Below are 17,462 nucleotides of genomic sequence, written 5' to 3'. Positions count from 1 at the left end.
AATGAAACAAGTTATATGAATTGTTGAATGTGAAACTGATGATGTGCCCTGTAAACTTTCACTCAATCCACAATAAAAACCTTAAATTAATAATAAAACAAACAAACAAACAAACAAAAACAACCTATAATTGGGAAATAATAAAGCCCAAAGAGTTTTGAAAACTTAGGTGAGGTAGTGACTTAAGAAATAGGATTGCAGGTAACTTGAGATACAACCTCACCTAAAAGGAGAGAAGCTCAAAGAGAAATCACTCTCCGATAAAGGGACAGTTATGTGAAGTATCTGGAAGTAAGCAAGTATCCTTTCAAGGTATGCCAGAAGTGAGTACCAAAGGGAAAGAAGTCAGCACAGAAGACGGAGCTCTTCTAAAGTCTTCTGAAATATAGGAAATACGGATCTCCACGCCGCACATGACTACACTGACCCACATACAACTAACTCTCCCAGCACCAGGTTGCCATGTAAGTATTTTAAATGTGTGATGTTTTACAGCACCCTGAATAATCCCTTCTTGCTAGCACATCATAATTTAACTGTTTTATTACCTAAGATCACATGACTCAGCTTGCTGAGAATCAGGAGTGTTTCTTCTCTATTTGCAAGCACTCAAAATAGTGCTAGGCACAAATGTGCCATTTACTAACTGGTTGCTGAATTAATGGAGCTAAGTTTAGAACTCACAGTTTACATTATTTTCATATTATGAGTTATTTAATATTATTAAAGTGATATCAGGAGAGTAGAACCTCCCAAGTAAAAATAACAAACAAATAAAATCTTTAATTGTACAATGTTAAATACTAGGAAATTTTGTGGGTGGAAGAAGAAACAGGAGTTAACAAACCATGGCTTATGTATCAAATCCAGTCTACCAACTATTTTTGTAAATATATTTTTGGAATACAGCTACACTAATTTGTTTTTTATTTTGTATGTCTGCTTTTATACAACAATTGCTGGTGCTACTGTTTGCTGTCAAGTCAGTTCTGAATCACAACAACCCAGTATAGGGTTTCTGAAAGTGATTGTTGTTGTTGCTACTGTTGTTGTTGTTAAGTGCCGTTGAGTCTGTTCCGACCCATAGCAACCCTGTATAGGGTTTCTAAGGAGCAGCTGGTGAGCTTGAACACCCGACCAAGAATGTGGAACTCATCAGACAATATCTTTGATATCCCATGTGAGTAAAGTTTTACTAAAGGTAATACTGAAATGGCTGCAAGCATACATTGACAGAGAACTTCCATAGGCTCAATCTGGATTCAGAAGAGGAATGAATGAGGGATATCACTGCTGATATCTGATTGATCTTGGCTGAAACCAGAGAATACCAGAAAGATGTTTACTTGTTTTATTTTACTTATGCTTTATTGACTACGCAAAGGCTTTTGATTGTGTGAATCATAACAAGCTATGGACAACTTTGTAAAGTCTGAGTATTCCGGAACACTTAATTGTGCTCATGAGGAACCTGTACATGGACTAAGAGGCAGTTGTTCAAATAGAACATGGGAACACTGAACGGCTTAAAATTAAGAAAGGTGTGTGACAGGGTTGTATTCTTTCACCATACTTATTCAAACTGTATGCTGAGTAAATAATGTGAGAAGCTGGGTTCTACGACAAAAAACGTGGCATCAGGATTGGAGGAAGACTTATTAACAACCTGCTATATGCAGATGATATAACCTTGCTTGCTGAAAGTGAAGAGGACTTAAAATATTTACTGATGAAAATCAAAGACCTTTGGTATGGATTACATCCCAATGTAAACAAAACAAAATTCTTCACCACTGGACCAATAAACAACATTCGTATCAATGGAGAAAAGATTGAAGTTGTCAAGGACTTCATTCTTCTTAGATCAACCATCAATACTCACAGAAGCAGCAGTCAAGAAATCAAATGACATATTGCAGTAGGCAAATCTGCTGCACAAGAACTTTTTCAAGTATTGAAGAGCAAAAATGTCAGCTTGAGGACTAAGGTGCACTTGACACAAGCCATGGTATTTTCAACAACCTCATATTCATGCGAAAGCTGGACAGTGAATAAGGAAGCCTGTAGAAGAATTGGTGCGTTTGAGTTACAAGGTTAGAGGAGAATATTGAAAGTGCCATGGGCTGCCAAAAAAACCAAACAGATCTGTATTGGAAGAAGTGCAGCCAGAGTGCTCACTGGTGGTCAGGATGGCTAAACTTTGCCTCTCATACTCCGGTCATATTGTCAGGAGGGACCAGTCTCTGGAGAAGGATATCATGTTTGGTAAGATGGAGAGTCAGAGAAAAAGAGGGAGACCCTCAGAGAGATGAATTGGTTGCAAAGTGGCAGCATTAATGGGCACAAGCAAGGCAACAATTTTGAGGTTGGCCCAGGACTGAGCAGTGCTTCCTTCTGTTGTGCATAGGGTCACTATGAGTAGGTACCAACTCAATTGAACCAAACAAAAACAACAACAGTCCTTAACTTTCTTGAAAGCCAAAAAACATAATCCTGTTTACTATATTAGTGATATCCTGCTAATTTAACCTGGTAAATAGGAAATGGCATGCACTTTGGAAACCTTAGTAAGACACATCAGCATCTGACATTGTGAGACAAACCTTATGAATATAAAAGATGGACTGACTGTTCAAGTGTTCGGAGTTCAATGACCTAGTATGCCAGAGCATACCCTGACACTAAAGGAAAAATAGTGCCCAGCAGACCTATTGAAATTTTGAAGGTAGCATACACTGCAACTAAAATTAATAATCAGACATATTTATCTGCTGACAGAAAAGAATACCCATTTCAAGTAGAATCCAGAGCTAAATGATTCTGCAATAAGCCGAAGAGGTAATACAACTTTACCTGTGCTGGAGAATCTATACCACAGATGGACACTGGGTAGGGCCTTTGGCAAGCCCATATTGGAAAGTTTCATTGAAATTTGTAATATTCTGTAGCAAGACTATGTCTTCTGCAGCAGATAATTGTTCATCATGGGAAACTCTATTCTTAATAGGCTCTGGGCTCTGGTAGGGACTGAGGGATTTACCAGAACTGCACATCATGAGCTGCTCATTGCCAGATCCACTGTCTTAGGGTCAGCAGGATGCAGCAACAATTCAATGCATAATTAAGATGATTCACTTGGGAGTAGGCCTGAGTAGAACTAGAGAGCAGAAGTAAGTAACATAAAAAAGGTAACCCACATGTCCAAAGCATCTACCTCTACCGCATTTCATCTCTTCTTCAGCTCATACCATTGGCCTCATGGAAGTTTCCATATAGAGGAAGAAATTAACTTATGTCTGGGGTAGTTGAATTTACTAGATATGTTTGCTTTATATGTATTGCTGCCATCCTACAGCCCCCATCTGCATTTGGTTTCTCATTACCCTAATCTTAGGCTCTACTTGATTAGAAATTCTGGTTCCCACAGAGGTCCTCTATCTATCAGAAGAGAATAGAATGCTTCTTCTTAACCATTACTTACAAATCTTATGTAATCACTTCGGGAGCACCATGCAAGTTGTTCAGCAGGCAAAAAAAAAAAAAAAGGTGTTCTCAATCAATTTGGCTAATTGATACTAATAATGATTATGACTTAGGCTTGTAGCTATATAAAGGGCAAAAAGGGGTTTATGTCTAAACTTAGGATACTCATTCTGATGTATATTGATACATCTATGCTTGATGATAAGGAGCTCTGGTAGCATAGTGGTTACGAATCGGACTGCGAACCACAGGTCAGCAGTTCGAAACTATCAGCTGTTCCATGGGAGAAAGATGAGGCTTTCTGCTCCCATAAAGATTTACAGCTTTGGAAACCAAGTGAAGGGTCACTATGAGTCGGAACCAACTCCACAGCACATAACCACCACCACCACCATGCTTGATAACATAACTAGGCAACTGGAGTATAAACATGGTTTAATGAGAACAAGGCTGACAGGGACTGGATTCTCGGTGATGAAGATCTGTGTCACACAATGGGCAAGCAACCTAGGCTAGCTGAAGAACTCATCTAGACAGCTAGTAAGACCAGGGAGATGCTGACTATCAACAATACACTTCAGAACAAATTGCATCTGTTGATATTGTAGCTTTTTGTTGCTGTTAAATTCCATCAAGTCAGTTCCTACTCATAGTGACTCTACATAGGGTTTCCCAGGAGTTGCTTGTGAATTTGAATTCCACCTTGGGGTTCAAACCGACCCTGCGGTCCAGTGCTTTATCCCATAGTGCCACACCCGTTCTCCAAATTTTACATGCATGTGATATTAGTGATTTTGTTGTTGTTGTTGTGTTCTGTGGAGCTGGTTCCCATTCACAGTGATCCTGTTGTTGTTGTTGTTAGTGTCATTGAGTCAGTTTGACTCATAGTATAGGATTTCCAAGAAGCAGCTGGTGAGTTTGAACCACTGACCCTGTGATTCAAACTGACCTTTAATATTTTCATATATAACCTGACCATCTACCATATATACTTTAAGTGTACACTGAGTATACTTCAGGGTCATGTGTTTATCAGTGTTGTGCATGGAGCAAACTGTAACATTACTCAGGTGAATGCTGTGGTACTTGTCTTCACACCTTCTTGGTAGACCTCTGATTTTAACCATATGTCTGGAATCCTATAAGACTATTCCACCGTTTGTGCCGAAAGAGACTTACCTCAAACACTGACGGCTTTCCCGTGACTTTCCTGATGCCATGTGAGATCAATTGGTTCAAGCAAGCATATTCTATGGGAGGTGGGGCTTGATGGCGGCTAGGGTGGAGGTGCAGTGAAGTTCGCCCGTCAGCAATACCACAGAATACCAGGCAAAGCAAATCCAGGGCAGAGCTCCAAAACTCAGAACCACAGAGATAAGAATATTTCAAACGTTTGAAGGCTTATAGCTTGTGGAAATTGGAACTGAAGTAAAAAATCGCGTACTTTTAAATCTGCCGGGCCGGGCTGGAGCCGACATCTTGGGCAAGACCAAGTGGCAAGACGAAACAGGGGGAACAGAAACACCACGGAAAAATGCCACAGGAACCTTGGAGCAAAGGAAGACAATACACTTTGTTGGTTTTGCTTTGTTCTGATTTTCTTGTTGTTTTGGTTTCTGGTCATTGGCAACCCCACTGTTTGGGCACTTCCATTCTGGTGACTAGAGGGGGAGCCTGAGTGAGTGGACAGCCCCCATCCTCACTACTGGTGGTTTCTCCTGCCACGCATGCGCACAGATACTCAGCTCAAGTGCAGGCACTGAACGTTGTTTTTAAAAAAAATACGGGAAAGGCCAGGACAGGGCTGTAGGAAACTACAACACCTCTACAAGAAAAAGACAAATAACTCAATTAAAAAATGGGCACAGGACATGAACAGACACTTCACCAAGGAGGAGATCCAGGCAGCCAACAAACATATGAAGACATGTTCACGATCACTAGCCATTGGAGAGATGCAAATCAAAACAACAACGAGATATCATCTCACACCAGCAATAAGAGTAAAGATCAAAAAAGTAGAGGACAATAAATGCTGGCAGGGATGTGGAGAGACTGGGACACTACTGCATTGCTGGTGGGACTGCAAAATGGTCCAACCTCTCTGGGAAGCAATATGGTGCTTCCTCAGAAGGTTGGAAATACAAATATCTTATGATCCACCAATTCTTGTACTTGATATTTACGCACAAGAAATACGAGACACAACCCAAGAAGATATATGCACACCAATGTTCATTGCAGCACTATTTACAATAGCAAAAAGTTGGAGGCAGCCAAAGTGCCCATCAACTGAAGAATGGATGAAAAAACTGTGATACATACACACAATGATATATTATGCTACCTTGAAGAATAACAAGGAAGCTGCAAGCCACTGCATAACATGGATGAACCTTGATGACATTATGTTGAGTGAAATTAGTCAGTCACAAAAGGAGAAATACTGCATAGGACCACTACTGTAAAAGACTAAGAAAAAGAACCCATACTAAAAGGGGTGGGGGGTGGGGGGAGATTCTTTGCTAGTTGCTGGGATGTGGGGGGTGGAATGAGGGAAGGGACAGGAAGGTGGAGCACAGCACAGGGAATAGACACAGGACAGTTTGGGTGCTGGGGAGGGGGGCAATATACAAGAAGGCAAAGGGGAATGGAAGAACAAAGCAGATGGGAGGACAACTAGGCAGGTTTGCATGGGCTAAGTGGGACAGAGGTAAATAACCTTGGAACAACAGGGCTCTGGGATACAGGGATTGAGACATGGTTGGAATGTGGAAAAGGGGGAATACAATGTTAAGGTGCTTGGCTGTCATTTGAATCTTGGTTTTCCTTGCATTACATTATAAAATAGACACTGGAAGGAGAGAGAAAGGAATAGCCAGAAATATCACCATAGAAAGCTTGTAAGTCCGTCTTCTGCTCAAATCTTTACAGCGAGAATCATTTCCACCCCCTCAATACATAGGGTAGACAGGGATGGGCAACTTGGACATTGTCTTCCCAAAATGGGGGGCTACAAAGGCAAGATGTGACTGGCTTACAAGCTTTCAAGAGGGAGCCTAGATTCAGAGGGCACGGAGGAAAGTAGAATCTCCACTGAGTAGTATCCAATCTGTCTGGGTGGGACTGATGAAAGGAGATGGGGATAGCACTCAGTGGTACAATAGTGAATACTTATTACCAAGACTGACATTTAGGGTTTGAAATGTAAAGGTAGATGTTTTATAGTAAAAGGAGGAGAGTGGTTGACTGCAGTCCAGGAGCGGAGGGCCCTGGGACCCTCAAGGAAGAAGAGCAGAGTGTGGGATACTAACCAGAGAAACAATGACGCCAGAGCTGGAGGCAGAGATGATGATGTGGAGAGATGGAGCAGCTGGAGATTCTAGACCCCGCGAGGGAAAGGGGCTGTGTGCTGACGATGGGGGGGGCAGGCTTGTAGTGTATACCCTTTGTTTGGTAGATGATGCATGGAGGGGATTGTAACCATGGCAATGAAATGATATACAATAGGATGAATGTAAAACTAATGTTCTCCCATGTAAACTGTCACGTAATTCACAATAAAACGTTAAAAAAAAAGAAAAAAGAATGCTCTATGGGGGCCCAGCAGAAGTGAGTTTCCTTACTCACATGAGTGACAATTAGAAAGCACTTTATGCTGGATTTTTCTTTTTCTCTGACCCTAGTTCACCGTCCCAATTCCCTTAATGTTACTTCTTGAGGTCATCTCCCAAATAAATGATCTGTTTCCAAATCCTTGTCTGTGTTAAGCGTAGTCCAAACTAAGACAATCTTAGATCCAAAACTGTTTCTGCTTTTTCATTCGTCAACTATTCAGTGCAGTTGTGTTTTTCAACTCATTCAGTTCAGCAATGAGACACTCTTCTAACAGTTAACTGATTTCCAAGTTTAAGATTTTCCTTAGGTTTAATTTGGTTACAGATCTTTTGTCTCCTTGTTTCTGCTTGATCTTGCATCTCTGACTCTGAATGCAAATATATATGTGTATGATTAAAGTCTGAATAGTCTCACAGAGTATTCTCATTCATTCAAGAAGAATTATGTTTAATTACTCTGCGATGACCTTTATTTCCTGCTTTCCTAAATTTATAAGGCTTTATTCAGGTACTGCTTTGAAATACATCTTACCTTCTATTAATATCAGTGTACATAGTTTCACTTCATCCTCAGTGAAAAATCATGAGCAAATTTAAAAACATAGATTTAAGTTTTCCAGTGTTCTCCATATAACAAATCTAATTTAACAAGTCTGGATCCAAAGTAGAATGGGGGATGGTTTTATGAGAGGTCAAAGTCCTCAAACATCTGGTATTCTAAGGGCATCATTATTTTGTTGTTGTAAATAGCCTCTGTAGTTAATTCATTCCCTCTCAAAACCTCTAAAAATTCCAGTCTTCAACTGAAAAGTAAGCAGTGGCTTTTTTATTTAATTAATATGTAGTGATACAACAATAGAAATCAAATGACCTGCTAATTTAAGAAATCAAATTACATTATTTTCAAATGCTTAATTTTGCTCCGAGATTCATCTGCACCCTAAGTTTTATATACCTTATACCTCCAGTGATTGAAAGGTACCCTGCTTATGGTGGACAAAGATAGATGACTGTCATGACAATTGTCTAGCCTATTTCTCTAAAGGTGGACTTGTTAAGTGTCGTAGAATCAGTTCTGACCCATAGTGACCCTGTATTGGGTTTCCAAGGAGCAGCCTATTTCTCAAGTTTGTTGTGGAGAGTTGATTTACAGATTAAAATTTGACTTCATACATCATAACGTTTAATGCAGAAAAACTATAAACCATCTTTAAATATTGGTGTTTCCCTGGATATTTTGAGTCTTCAGAATATAAAGGTCTTATCTTTGAACAATAATTACAAGAATAGAGGGACAAGGAAAAGTGAAATTCATTTAGCTTACTCCTCTCAAGAACATCTGTTTTTCTATATCTGAAAATGCCACATCTCTAGGAAATATCCTTAGTGTCTCCATGTGCTTTGGAATCAGTTACTGTCTCTGTGTCTCTTCAAATGTATCAGGTATTCAGTTTGTTACAGACCTTTTCAAGATGTTGCTTTGTGAATATCCTTCAGTTTACTAACTCTTTCATTTATGTGAACGTTTTTGTTGTTGTTACATGCAGTCAAGTCGACTCCAACTCACAGCGACCCTATAGGGTTTTGGAGGAGCAGCTGGTGAGCTTGAACTGCCAACCTTGCGGTTCAAGCCGACTTGCAGTCCAGTACACACGAGGACTCCTGAAAACAGTATAAATATGATATATATTTACCTGAATACCGTATATATATATTTTAAATCACTCTCTTACCCACATATAGTTATTTTAAGAAGTCACTGCAAGACTTCATCCTATCACATACAAGTGAATTCAGCCGATTTTTGACCCCCACATCCTTACACACTATCATATTCATCTTATTGAGGTACCGTGTCAGTATCATGATCTATCTGAAAAACTCCATATTACCCACTGGAAAATGATCACATGCCATATCACCCTGCATAGTTAGCCTCATGCAGGACCTCCACATTTATATACCACTGGTGTAGCACTGTTGGCTAATGATTGGACTGCAAAGTCAGTTTGAACCACAAGGTTGATGGTTCAAGCTGACTAGCTACTCCTTGAAACCCTATACTGGGTTGCTATGGGTCAGAACCGACTTGATAGTACTTAAGAAGTCCACATCAGGAGCCCTGGTGGCACTATGCGTTAGGCACTGGACTGCTAACCACAAGGTAGGTGGTTCCAACTTATCAGCTGCTCCAAGGCAGAAAGATGAGACTTTCTGCTCTTGTAAGATTTAGTCTGTGAAACATATAAGTCACATAGAGTTGGGATCTATTCAGTGGTAGTGGGTTAGGGTTTTGGCTAGTCCCCTTAATGAATCCCATACACTCTGGCAACTTGCATTCATTTTCAGACCTTAAGTTACTCTATTCCTTTCTCTTTGAATGTCACCAACACATCCTCCTCATCAAATGTATTTATTTAGACCTTTGATTCATTCAGAACATATTAGTAATCCTCTTTTCTAAGTCCCACCTTTTCTATTAATCTTTCCCCAAATTCTCTAGTACCCTACTACTTCAAATTTCTCTCTACCCATACAGATGTTATTTCTCTAACCCATTCATTTGGCACTTTGAATAAGATTTCTTGGCATATTTAGTTGTCATTTTTTCTGTTGTAATTATGTTCCCAACTAAATCACATTTCTTGAGTGGAGGAAATATACATAATAAACATATATAATAGTCATATGACAAAATTGCATATGTGTAATTATAATTGCTTCACTCTCTCAGCATAAAAGTAAAAACAAATCCATTACCATTGAGTAGATTCTGGTTCACAGAGGTAAGATAGAGTAGAACCACCCACAGGTTTCCACAGCTGGAGCTCCTTCCGAAGCTAACAGTCACAACTTTCTCTTTTGGAGCCTGTGGCGGGATCCAACTGCCGCCCTTTGGTTAGCAGCTGAGCTCCTTACAAACAATGCTATCAAGACTCCTTGTCGCGGTGTAGTCTATATTTGATACCCTTTGTGAGTAGGTCTTTTTTTCTCTTGCTCTCAGTAGCAAGAGTAGTGATGATGCTTACTCAATCAACACTGATGATATAAGAAAAATTAAGAACTGATCTTTAGAAAATACACACACATTGCTCATAAGTATATGAATGTATTAAAATAGTTAACAAAAATTTCATAAGGCAAAACCAAGGGTATTCTCTGTATGCTCTTCAAATGCCTGCTACATTTTTCAGAATTTTCCAAAAAGCTTTTGAATATTAAAAGGTTTTTAGCTATCTGTAGAATATTTATTACTTTCTTAGATCCATTAAATAATAACATATGAAACCAAAGAATTAACTATGTTAAATACATTTGTTCTTGGTATTTACTTGTGAATAGCACTGTGCTTCATTTTATCCCAAGGAATCATCAATACGCCATCTCTACCACCGTGATCTTGTGGAGAAAGGAACTGAAGAGAAAACATTAACAGTGTCTAAAGTGTATTTGGAGTCCTGGTGTGGCACTGTGGGTTAATGGGCCAGACTGCAAATCCGTTTGATCAGCAAGGTTGGTGGTTCAAGCTCACCAGTCGCTCCTCAGAAACCCTGTACAGGGTCGCTATGGGTCGGAACCGACTCAGCAGCACTTAACAACAGCGTGCATGTGGGGATAGAACAAAAAGGAGTAAGTGGATTTTTATGGAAAATGCATTTCTTTGAAAGTATTTTTCTCTGCTATTTGTGAGTTTAGATTTCTCAGAACTGGGAATATGCTGCTAAAAACAGACTATCTTTGTTCTTCAGGTCACTGGGCAAAAGTGGCATGCTGGATGCTGTCATGTCAGGTTCCAGTGCTAATAGGGAAGGTTGCCAAAAAGTTTCCTAAGTAGTACACAGCTTAGGACCTGGTCCAAAAAAACAGTCCTTAAATTGTTGTGGAACAGTGGCAGTTGGCTGGCCTTCTCAGTATTCCCACAAATAAGTCACGTAGGTTGAAGTTGAATGATCAGTGATCCTTTGATCCACGTTGAAAAATCAGTCACATTTTTTGTCTTTTATTTTTATAGTGGCTCCTCCATTAATAGAGCATTCTGACTCTGGATGCTATTTTCATCACACAGTGGTGGTAAATAATAGTTTGAGCAATAAGACTTCTAAATAAATTTTGGAATATGTTTACTGTCTATCCACGACTCTCCTGCCTCATATCTTTGGGCCACCTAAGGTAATGTAAGCATTGTTGTTGTTGTTATTATGTGCCATCGAGTCGGTTCCGACCCATAGCGACCCTGTATAGGGTTTCCGAGGGTGTAAATCTTTACGGGAGTAGAAAGCCTCATCTTTCTCCCGCGGAGCAGCTGGTAGTTTCGAACCACTGACCTTAAGGTTCGCAGCCCGATTCGTAACCACTAGCTGTTTATAACTCCCATTACACTATCACATTGTTAAATAACATGCATTATACCAAAGATCTTCTAGAATATACTGTGATTTGATCATTTAAGAATCACTCCAGTGGAAGGAGCTTGAGGCACTCAGGTGAGTATTTTGGGATCATTTTCCTACTTCCCAAACCATAGCAGACAGACTTCAGCCCATTCCTCTTTAATAATGGGACAGGGGCTCTGTTTTTAAAATCTGGATTAAAAACAAGATTTTGAAAGGTAGAAATATTTTTAAATTAATGGGACTATCTGGAAAAGATCTTGTGGATTTAGCTTTGTTCTGAAACATATTCTATTTCTTAAGGTTAGCCCAGGGCAGAGCATGTGCCAGCAAAGTCTAATATGTGATTTTTTCTTTTAAGATTCAGTTTGAAAATACATGAAAACAAATGGAAAAAAAAAACAGACTAAAAATATAACAAAACCAAATATCAACTCTAAAGACCCACAGAATTCTTTGGAAATCTTTTACTTTATCCCGAATCTCTAAAACCAAACAATTAAAAAGAAAATTAATCAATTTTAAGGAAGCTGTTCTAATCTTTTACTAAGCATATATTTAGACAAAGAAAACACTCTTCAGCAGTTAAGATTAAATGTGTTTATTTCGAGTTAGTGGATACAATGGTATATTAGATACCAGCACTCTAAGCTACACCTAGTTTTTGCCTCTAAACCTTCACACATTACCAGTTTCCATTTCTCTAACATTCCACCAGTGGGCCTCCTATTTCTAGCAAAATCATAGTTCAAATTGAAACTTTTAAATGAAAGCATACAGTGCTTCCAGTGCCATTGAAATGATTTTAATTGTTGAATTTCTCTTTAGAAAATGAGAGAAAAATGATAGCATGAGCACTAATGTTGGCACTACTAGAAGAGAAAGAACAGAATATAGGTTAAAAGAAGCATTTTATGTAGGACTACTTCGTTTCCCCTTCATGAAAAATCCACATAATATCATGGATATGACTTCAAAGTTAAGTCGTTCAATTTATGGGCCACACAATTAAGCATATTGGCTAGTACATTTTTTGCACTGAAACAGAAGCAATACAGACTTTATGTTCTATCATTACACTTCCGGATTTTTCACTTATTAATATACCTGCCAACCTAATGATTCTTGCATGCATTAGAGTTTGCTTTTGTAGAGTTAAGTTTATTTTCCCCATTCCTCCCACTCCCATAAAGATTGTGATGTGAACTCTTTGCCCAATTTTATGAGAATATTACAAAGGACAGTTCTGTGTCACCTCAGGACAGAAATCCCCTGGCCCCTCCTGGACTATAGATGGATCAGTAGTATTGATCACATCTCATCTTACATGCAAACAGATACTGCTCCCTGAATTTCCCCATGCCAGAGGCATACGAGTCGGCAGGTATACATACAAAAATGGAATTAAAAAGAAAACGAAAGGAAAAAAGAAAAAAAAAAAAAAAAGCTTTCTTGTTAAAGCCTATCGTCCTAGAAGGAATCCATTGCTTTAAATTCACTTAAAGCCTGTACAGGCGAAATGTGTTTCTTCTGAGACCCCCGTCTAACTCGCGTCTGGAATTCTTCAGGTTTTTCTCTCTTCACAAGGGGCTTCTTCTCTGGAGCTTTCATCTTCCAAGACACAACAGGTGAGTTGACAGCTGCTGTCCCATAGACCTTCTGGTATTTGGTTGAAGCCACATAAGATGCTTTCACTGTGAGGACTACAGCATTCATCAGGTTTTTAGCTGCTTGAATGAGTGACGTGGCACTGTCCAGCTAGAGGGAGGAGAAGAATGAGATACACCTGGGTTAGTCCTGGCCCAACATGACCAAGCTGGCAGTGTAATTTCACAGTTAAATGGTTCTTTGCTTGTGCAAATAGGCAGCGTTGCCGAAAAGGAGCAAATTACCATAAGATAAGGCAAACAGCTACAAAGCAGTTACCTGTCTTCTTTTATACTTGATACCAAAGCAAATTGAAAAAAAAAAAAACTAAATAAATAACAACTAAGAATGTTTTGATGCACAGTTTTCTAAAAGTAGAGGCCTCTCAAGATAAAGCCTTCTATTAAGCATGTACAAATTCCAAGGTAATAGAAGTCTTCCAGAGTATAAAATCTCAAATTATTACACTAGACTGACCAGTAATGGTGATAATTACTCAAATGCTTAAAAAGCATTTGGCAGGCATTGAAGAATAAAAAGTTACGGAATTATATCTCAATTTTATAGCTTGAGGTTAGGACTGGTAAACATGCAGGCAGCTAAGCAGAGGACCCCACCCCCCATCCAGCCCAGCTCCTGCTCTGGGTGATACGGCTTCTTTTCTAGGTGTTTAAAGAGTTTGGATTATATATTTAACTATCCCCATGTCTTGAATGTACTGCCTGTAAAAATATCAATAATTGTGTCAGGATCTTATAGGTCAGAGAACATTCAGTGAGGCCTATGTAGCCATGTGATTAACAAACTATGTAGCGCTTACTATATGCCAAACACTATTCTAATAACTCTGTAAATATTTTCTCATTTACATACCAACCCTATAAAATAGCTGTCATTGCCATTGAACAACGGGGTAGCTACTACATGCAGAGGTCCAGTCATGTGCACAGGTTTCCCTAGTTTATATGATGAAGTATTAAAACAGTGTGGTGCTCTAGGACAAGCATTAGACTATTAACCACAAGGTTGGCAGTTCAAATCCACCAGCCGTTCCTTGTAAACATTATACAGGGCTGCTGAGGCAGAACCAACTCTACAGCACTTAACAACAACATATCATACTGTCGAATAATAAGATAGCTTTTTAAACTGCTATGAGAGGTCACACCTTAGGGCAGAGTAGGCTCAGGGGCCCATCCATCACAAGGGTCTCAAGCCAGAGATTTTTAAGGTTCTCTTTTTGTTTTTAGACCACAATGGTGCGTGTCGTATACTTGTTTGACTTCCTGGGGCATAGATGTTGGAAAGATAAAAATTGTATTTTCAAGACTCTTTCAACTAGAATTTTATCTGTGACCTAGTAAAACACAAGAATGAACAGCTCAACTATATATCTAACTTCAGCTCTAAGGGTGCTTAAGTATAACTTGACCTTCACTCAAGCTTCTTGTAATATTAACTAAGGAAATCTGTCCACTGAGCTTATATGAGGAATCCAATAATGTTTCTAAGTCTGCTATTTCTAGCTGCTGAGATTGCTCATTGTATAAGCTATAATTTATGACTAAATAATGGGAACTAGGCATACACCCTTCTGGGTGTGAGGTGATGTGCAAAGTGTTTAAGCTGAAGGACCCCTAAATCCTATGTGTTTCTTATGCAATGTGACTTCCATTCATTTTAGGTGCCTGTCATTTCTTGTGATCATACTATATTCCATTGGGAACATCAGAAGTTGCCTCTAAGGTCTTCCTGATACTGTCAGGCTGGATGCTTTCTGTTCTTTTCATTGAACTAAATGAAACTGCTGGGTTTCAAAACAACTGCTGTGACTAGCAATGAGTTCAAATATTCCATTACCAAGAAAGCTCCGATTTGGGGGAAAACAAAATGACATGTTTCTTATGTGTGTATTCCTTGTGTTTTAAGAGTACCTAAATTTTGCTTTTTCCATTTTGGGGTTAATGTAGTGTTACATTGACCCCAAAATGGAAAAAGCAAAATTTGACATAGAAAAAGCAGAGATTTGTGGATTCAAGCCAAAATCCAATGGACATACACTTGACTGCTTTATGAATTAACGCAAAGAAAAATAGCAGAGTAACCCAGTTATTATACTTTACTAATTTTATTCCACTGCACAAGTTGCACATATAGTTGTTTTTTTAAAAGCTTAATCTCTAAACCTAAATTTAAAAAATTATCTAAAGAAAAGCAAATTCTAGATTATTTATGTTAATATGAGAGAAGCCAAGCATGGATTAAAGCGGTGGTTCTCAAAGTGCACTTTCTGAACTAGCAGCATCAGCATCACCTGGGAACCAATTGTTGTTGTTGTTGTTAAGTCGGTTTCGATTCATACAGACCCCCTATATAGGATTTCCTGGGAGCAGCCGGTGACCTTGTACTGCTAACCTCACAGTTAAGACAGCTTTGCAGTCTGGTGCATTAACCCACAGCACATACCAGACTCCATTGAGAAGGTAAATTCTAAAATTAACCCCAAAGCTACTGAATCAGAAACTTCTATCTTAATAAGTCATCCAGGGGATTCTGATGCATGCTAAAACTAAAGAACCACTGGATTTATGTATGAAACCCAAAGACTATTTAAAGGCTATTTTGTCCAATAATTTTTAGATCTTACACTATACAGAACTTTGATGTTAGCATAGCCAGCAATCAGACTTGTTTTGGTTTTTTCATTATTCCACTATATTATATCCCAGGCAGAAGTGTCATAATGAGAGAGGACAGAGAAAAATGTTTGGACAATTAGAAACACATTCCACGCTGTTTCTTTAGAAGCTATCATACACTACCACTTGACCAATCAACAGTTTTCTACAAGTCGTTCAGGTTTCAAAAATAAGAAATAGCCATGTATTAAGTTAGTTAATTCTATCTTGTATTTTAAGTAAAGAAAGGGTAAAATGATATTATAACAGGAACAGTTGTATAGATTTGTATCAGGACAATAGAATTAGTAGAAGTAACAAAAGACAAACTATGTCTATTGTGTTATTAAATGGCTCCCAAAGTCTTGGGAGAATTAAGTGGATCTGAAGAGAAGCATTACAAGTAATTAGGGGATTTTTACCACAGACTCCATTTTCAGATAGATGGTGTCTAATTCTGCAGCAAAAATATGATAGCCTGTCTCTTCTTCAGAACCCCTTTTCTCTCCCAGCCTGATGCAAGAATCCTGTGAATAAACCTAATATAATGATTGAGTGTCAGACAGATCTGAGATATACAATGATTTAATCCAACCTGCCTTCTAGAGCACATACTGAAGCTGTAACAAGATACAGGGTCAAGGTGGGAGTTCAGGTAACTAAACTTAAACTAATATACTCATTGACAATTAGCGTCTCTAAACATACAAAGTATATAAAAATCCAGAACATTACAATTGCAAGATAGCTAATAGGTATTTCAGTGACATGCCTAGAAACTTACTGGTTTAATAAATACAATTTGTATAGTTTTGGTAGTTGTTAAGGAAGGTAATTACTTGGATATTTCCCACAATCTTACCTAGAGAATATACTCTTACCTAGTTGGTTTTATCGTCTATTGATACAAAGACCTAAAATGCAAAGAACACTGAAGAAACAGTAATTAGGAGTAGACTTGATCTAGATATTTCCTAGGGTGTGGGCATATATTTATTTCCATTTATAAGAAGTCATTGAAATGTATAACCCGTAGTACACAAGCAATATCCTGAAATATTCAAAACTGGGTTGATTATATGTTTAGAACTTCATCCATTGCTCATTATCTGACTGCAGGGTTTCATAACTGATACAATTAAATCAAGCTAAAACCTACAATATGTGTCCTTAAGATAAGAAAAATCAGTTATAGTAAACATAAATTGTTGTTGTTAAGTGACTTGGAGTCAGTTCAGACCCATAGTGAATCTGTAAAAGGTTTCCAAGTAGTGGCTATGACATCATATTTCCATTTCCCAAGTCCTGCTGTAGTGCTGTGGGATAAAACACTGGACCGCAAGGTCAGTTTGAGTTGCAGTGTCGGTGATTCAAACTCACCAGCCGTCCCTCGGGAACCCTATACAGGGTCACTATGAGTCACAATTGACTTGATGGCACTTAAAACAACAACAATATTCCCTTTTCCAAGTTAATAAAAATGCTTATGCCAACACAAATTCTCTTTCAAAGTTAAAACGTCCTTTCATTTAATTTTAATATAAAATTATAAATTTAAAATTTGATGTTTTATTAACTTCAGTTCCCAAAGGATAATTCTGTATTTTACCCAACACCTACATTTGTGTTTAGGCCATTATCAACAA

General features: G+C 38.5%; 1 protein-coding gene across 5 annotated transcripts in view; it reads right to left on the bottom strand.

Annotated features, from left to right (window-relative positions):
* Positions 1-12,002: 12,002 nt before the first annotated feature.
* The window catches only part of CTNNA2 (catenin (cadherin-associated protein), alpha 2), a 1,482,995-nt gene continuing 1,477,535 nt past the window's right edge, over positions 12,003-17,462 (bottom strand). For all 5 annotated transcript variants that reach the window (XM_006866584.1, XM_006866581.1, XM_006866582.1 and 2 more), the window contains one exon: positions 12,003-13,249. In XM_006866584.1, coding sequence (XP_006866646.1) covers positions 12,962-13,249 — 288 coding nt within the window. In that variant the 3' untranslated portion in view covers positions 12,003-12,961. The remainder of the gene's footprint in view (positions 13,250-17,462) is intronic.

This window comes from Chrysochloris asiatica, unplaced genomic scaffold (genome assembly GCF_000296735.1).
Source record: "Chrysochloris asiatica unplaced genomic scaffold, ChrAsi1.0 scaffold00093, whole genome shotgun sequence".
Taxonomy (NCBI): domain Eukaryota; kingdom Metazoa; phylum Chordata; class Mammalia; order Afrosoricida; family Chrysochloridae; genus Chrysochloris; species Chrysochloris asiatica.
This window is presented reverse-complemented; position numbering and strand designations above follow the sequence as displayed.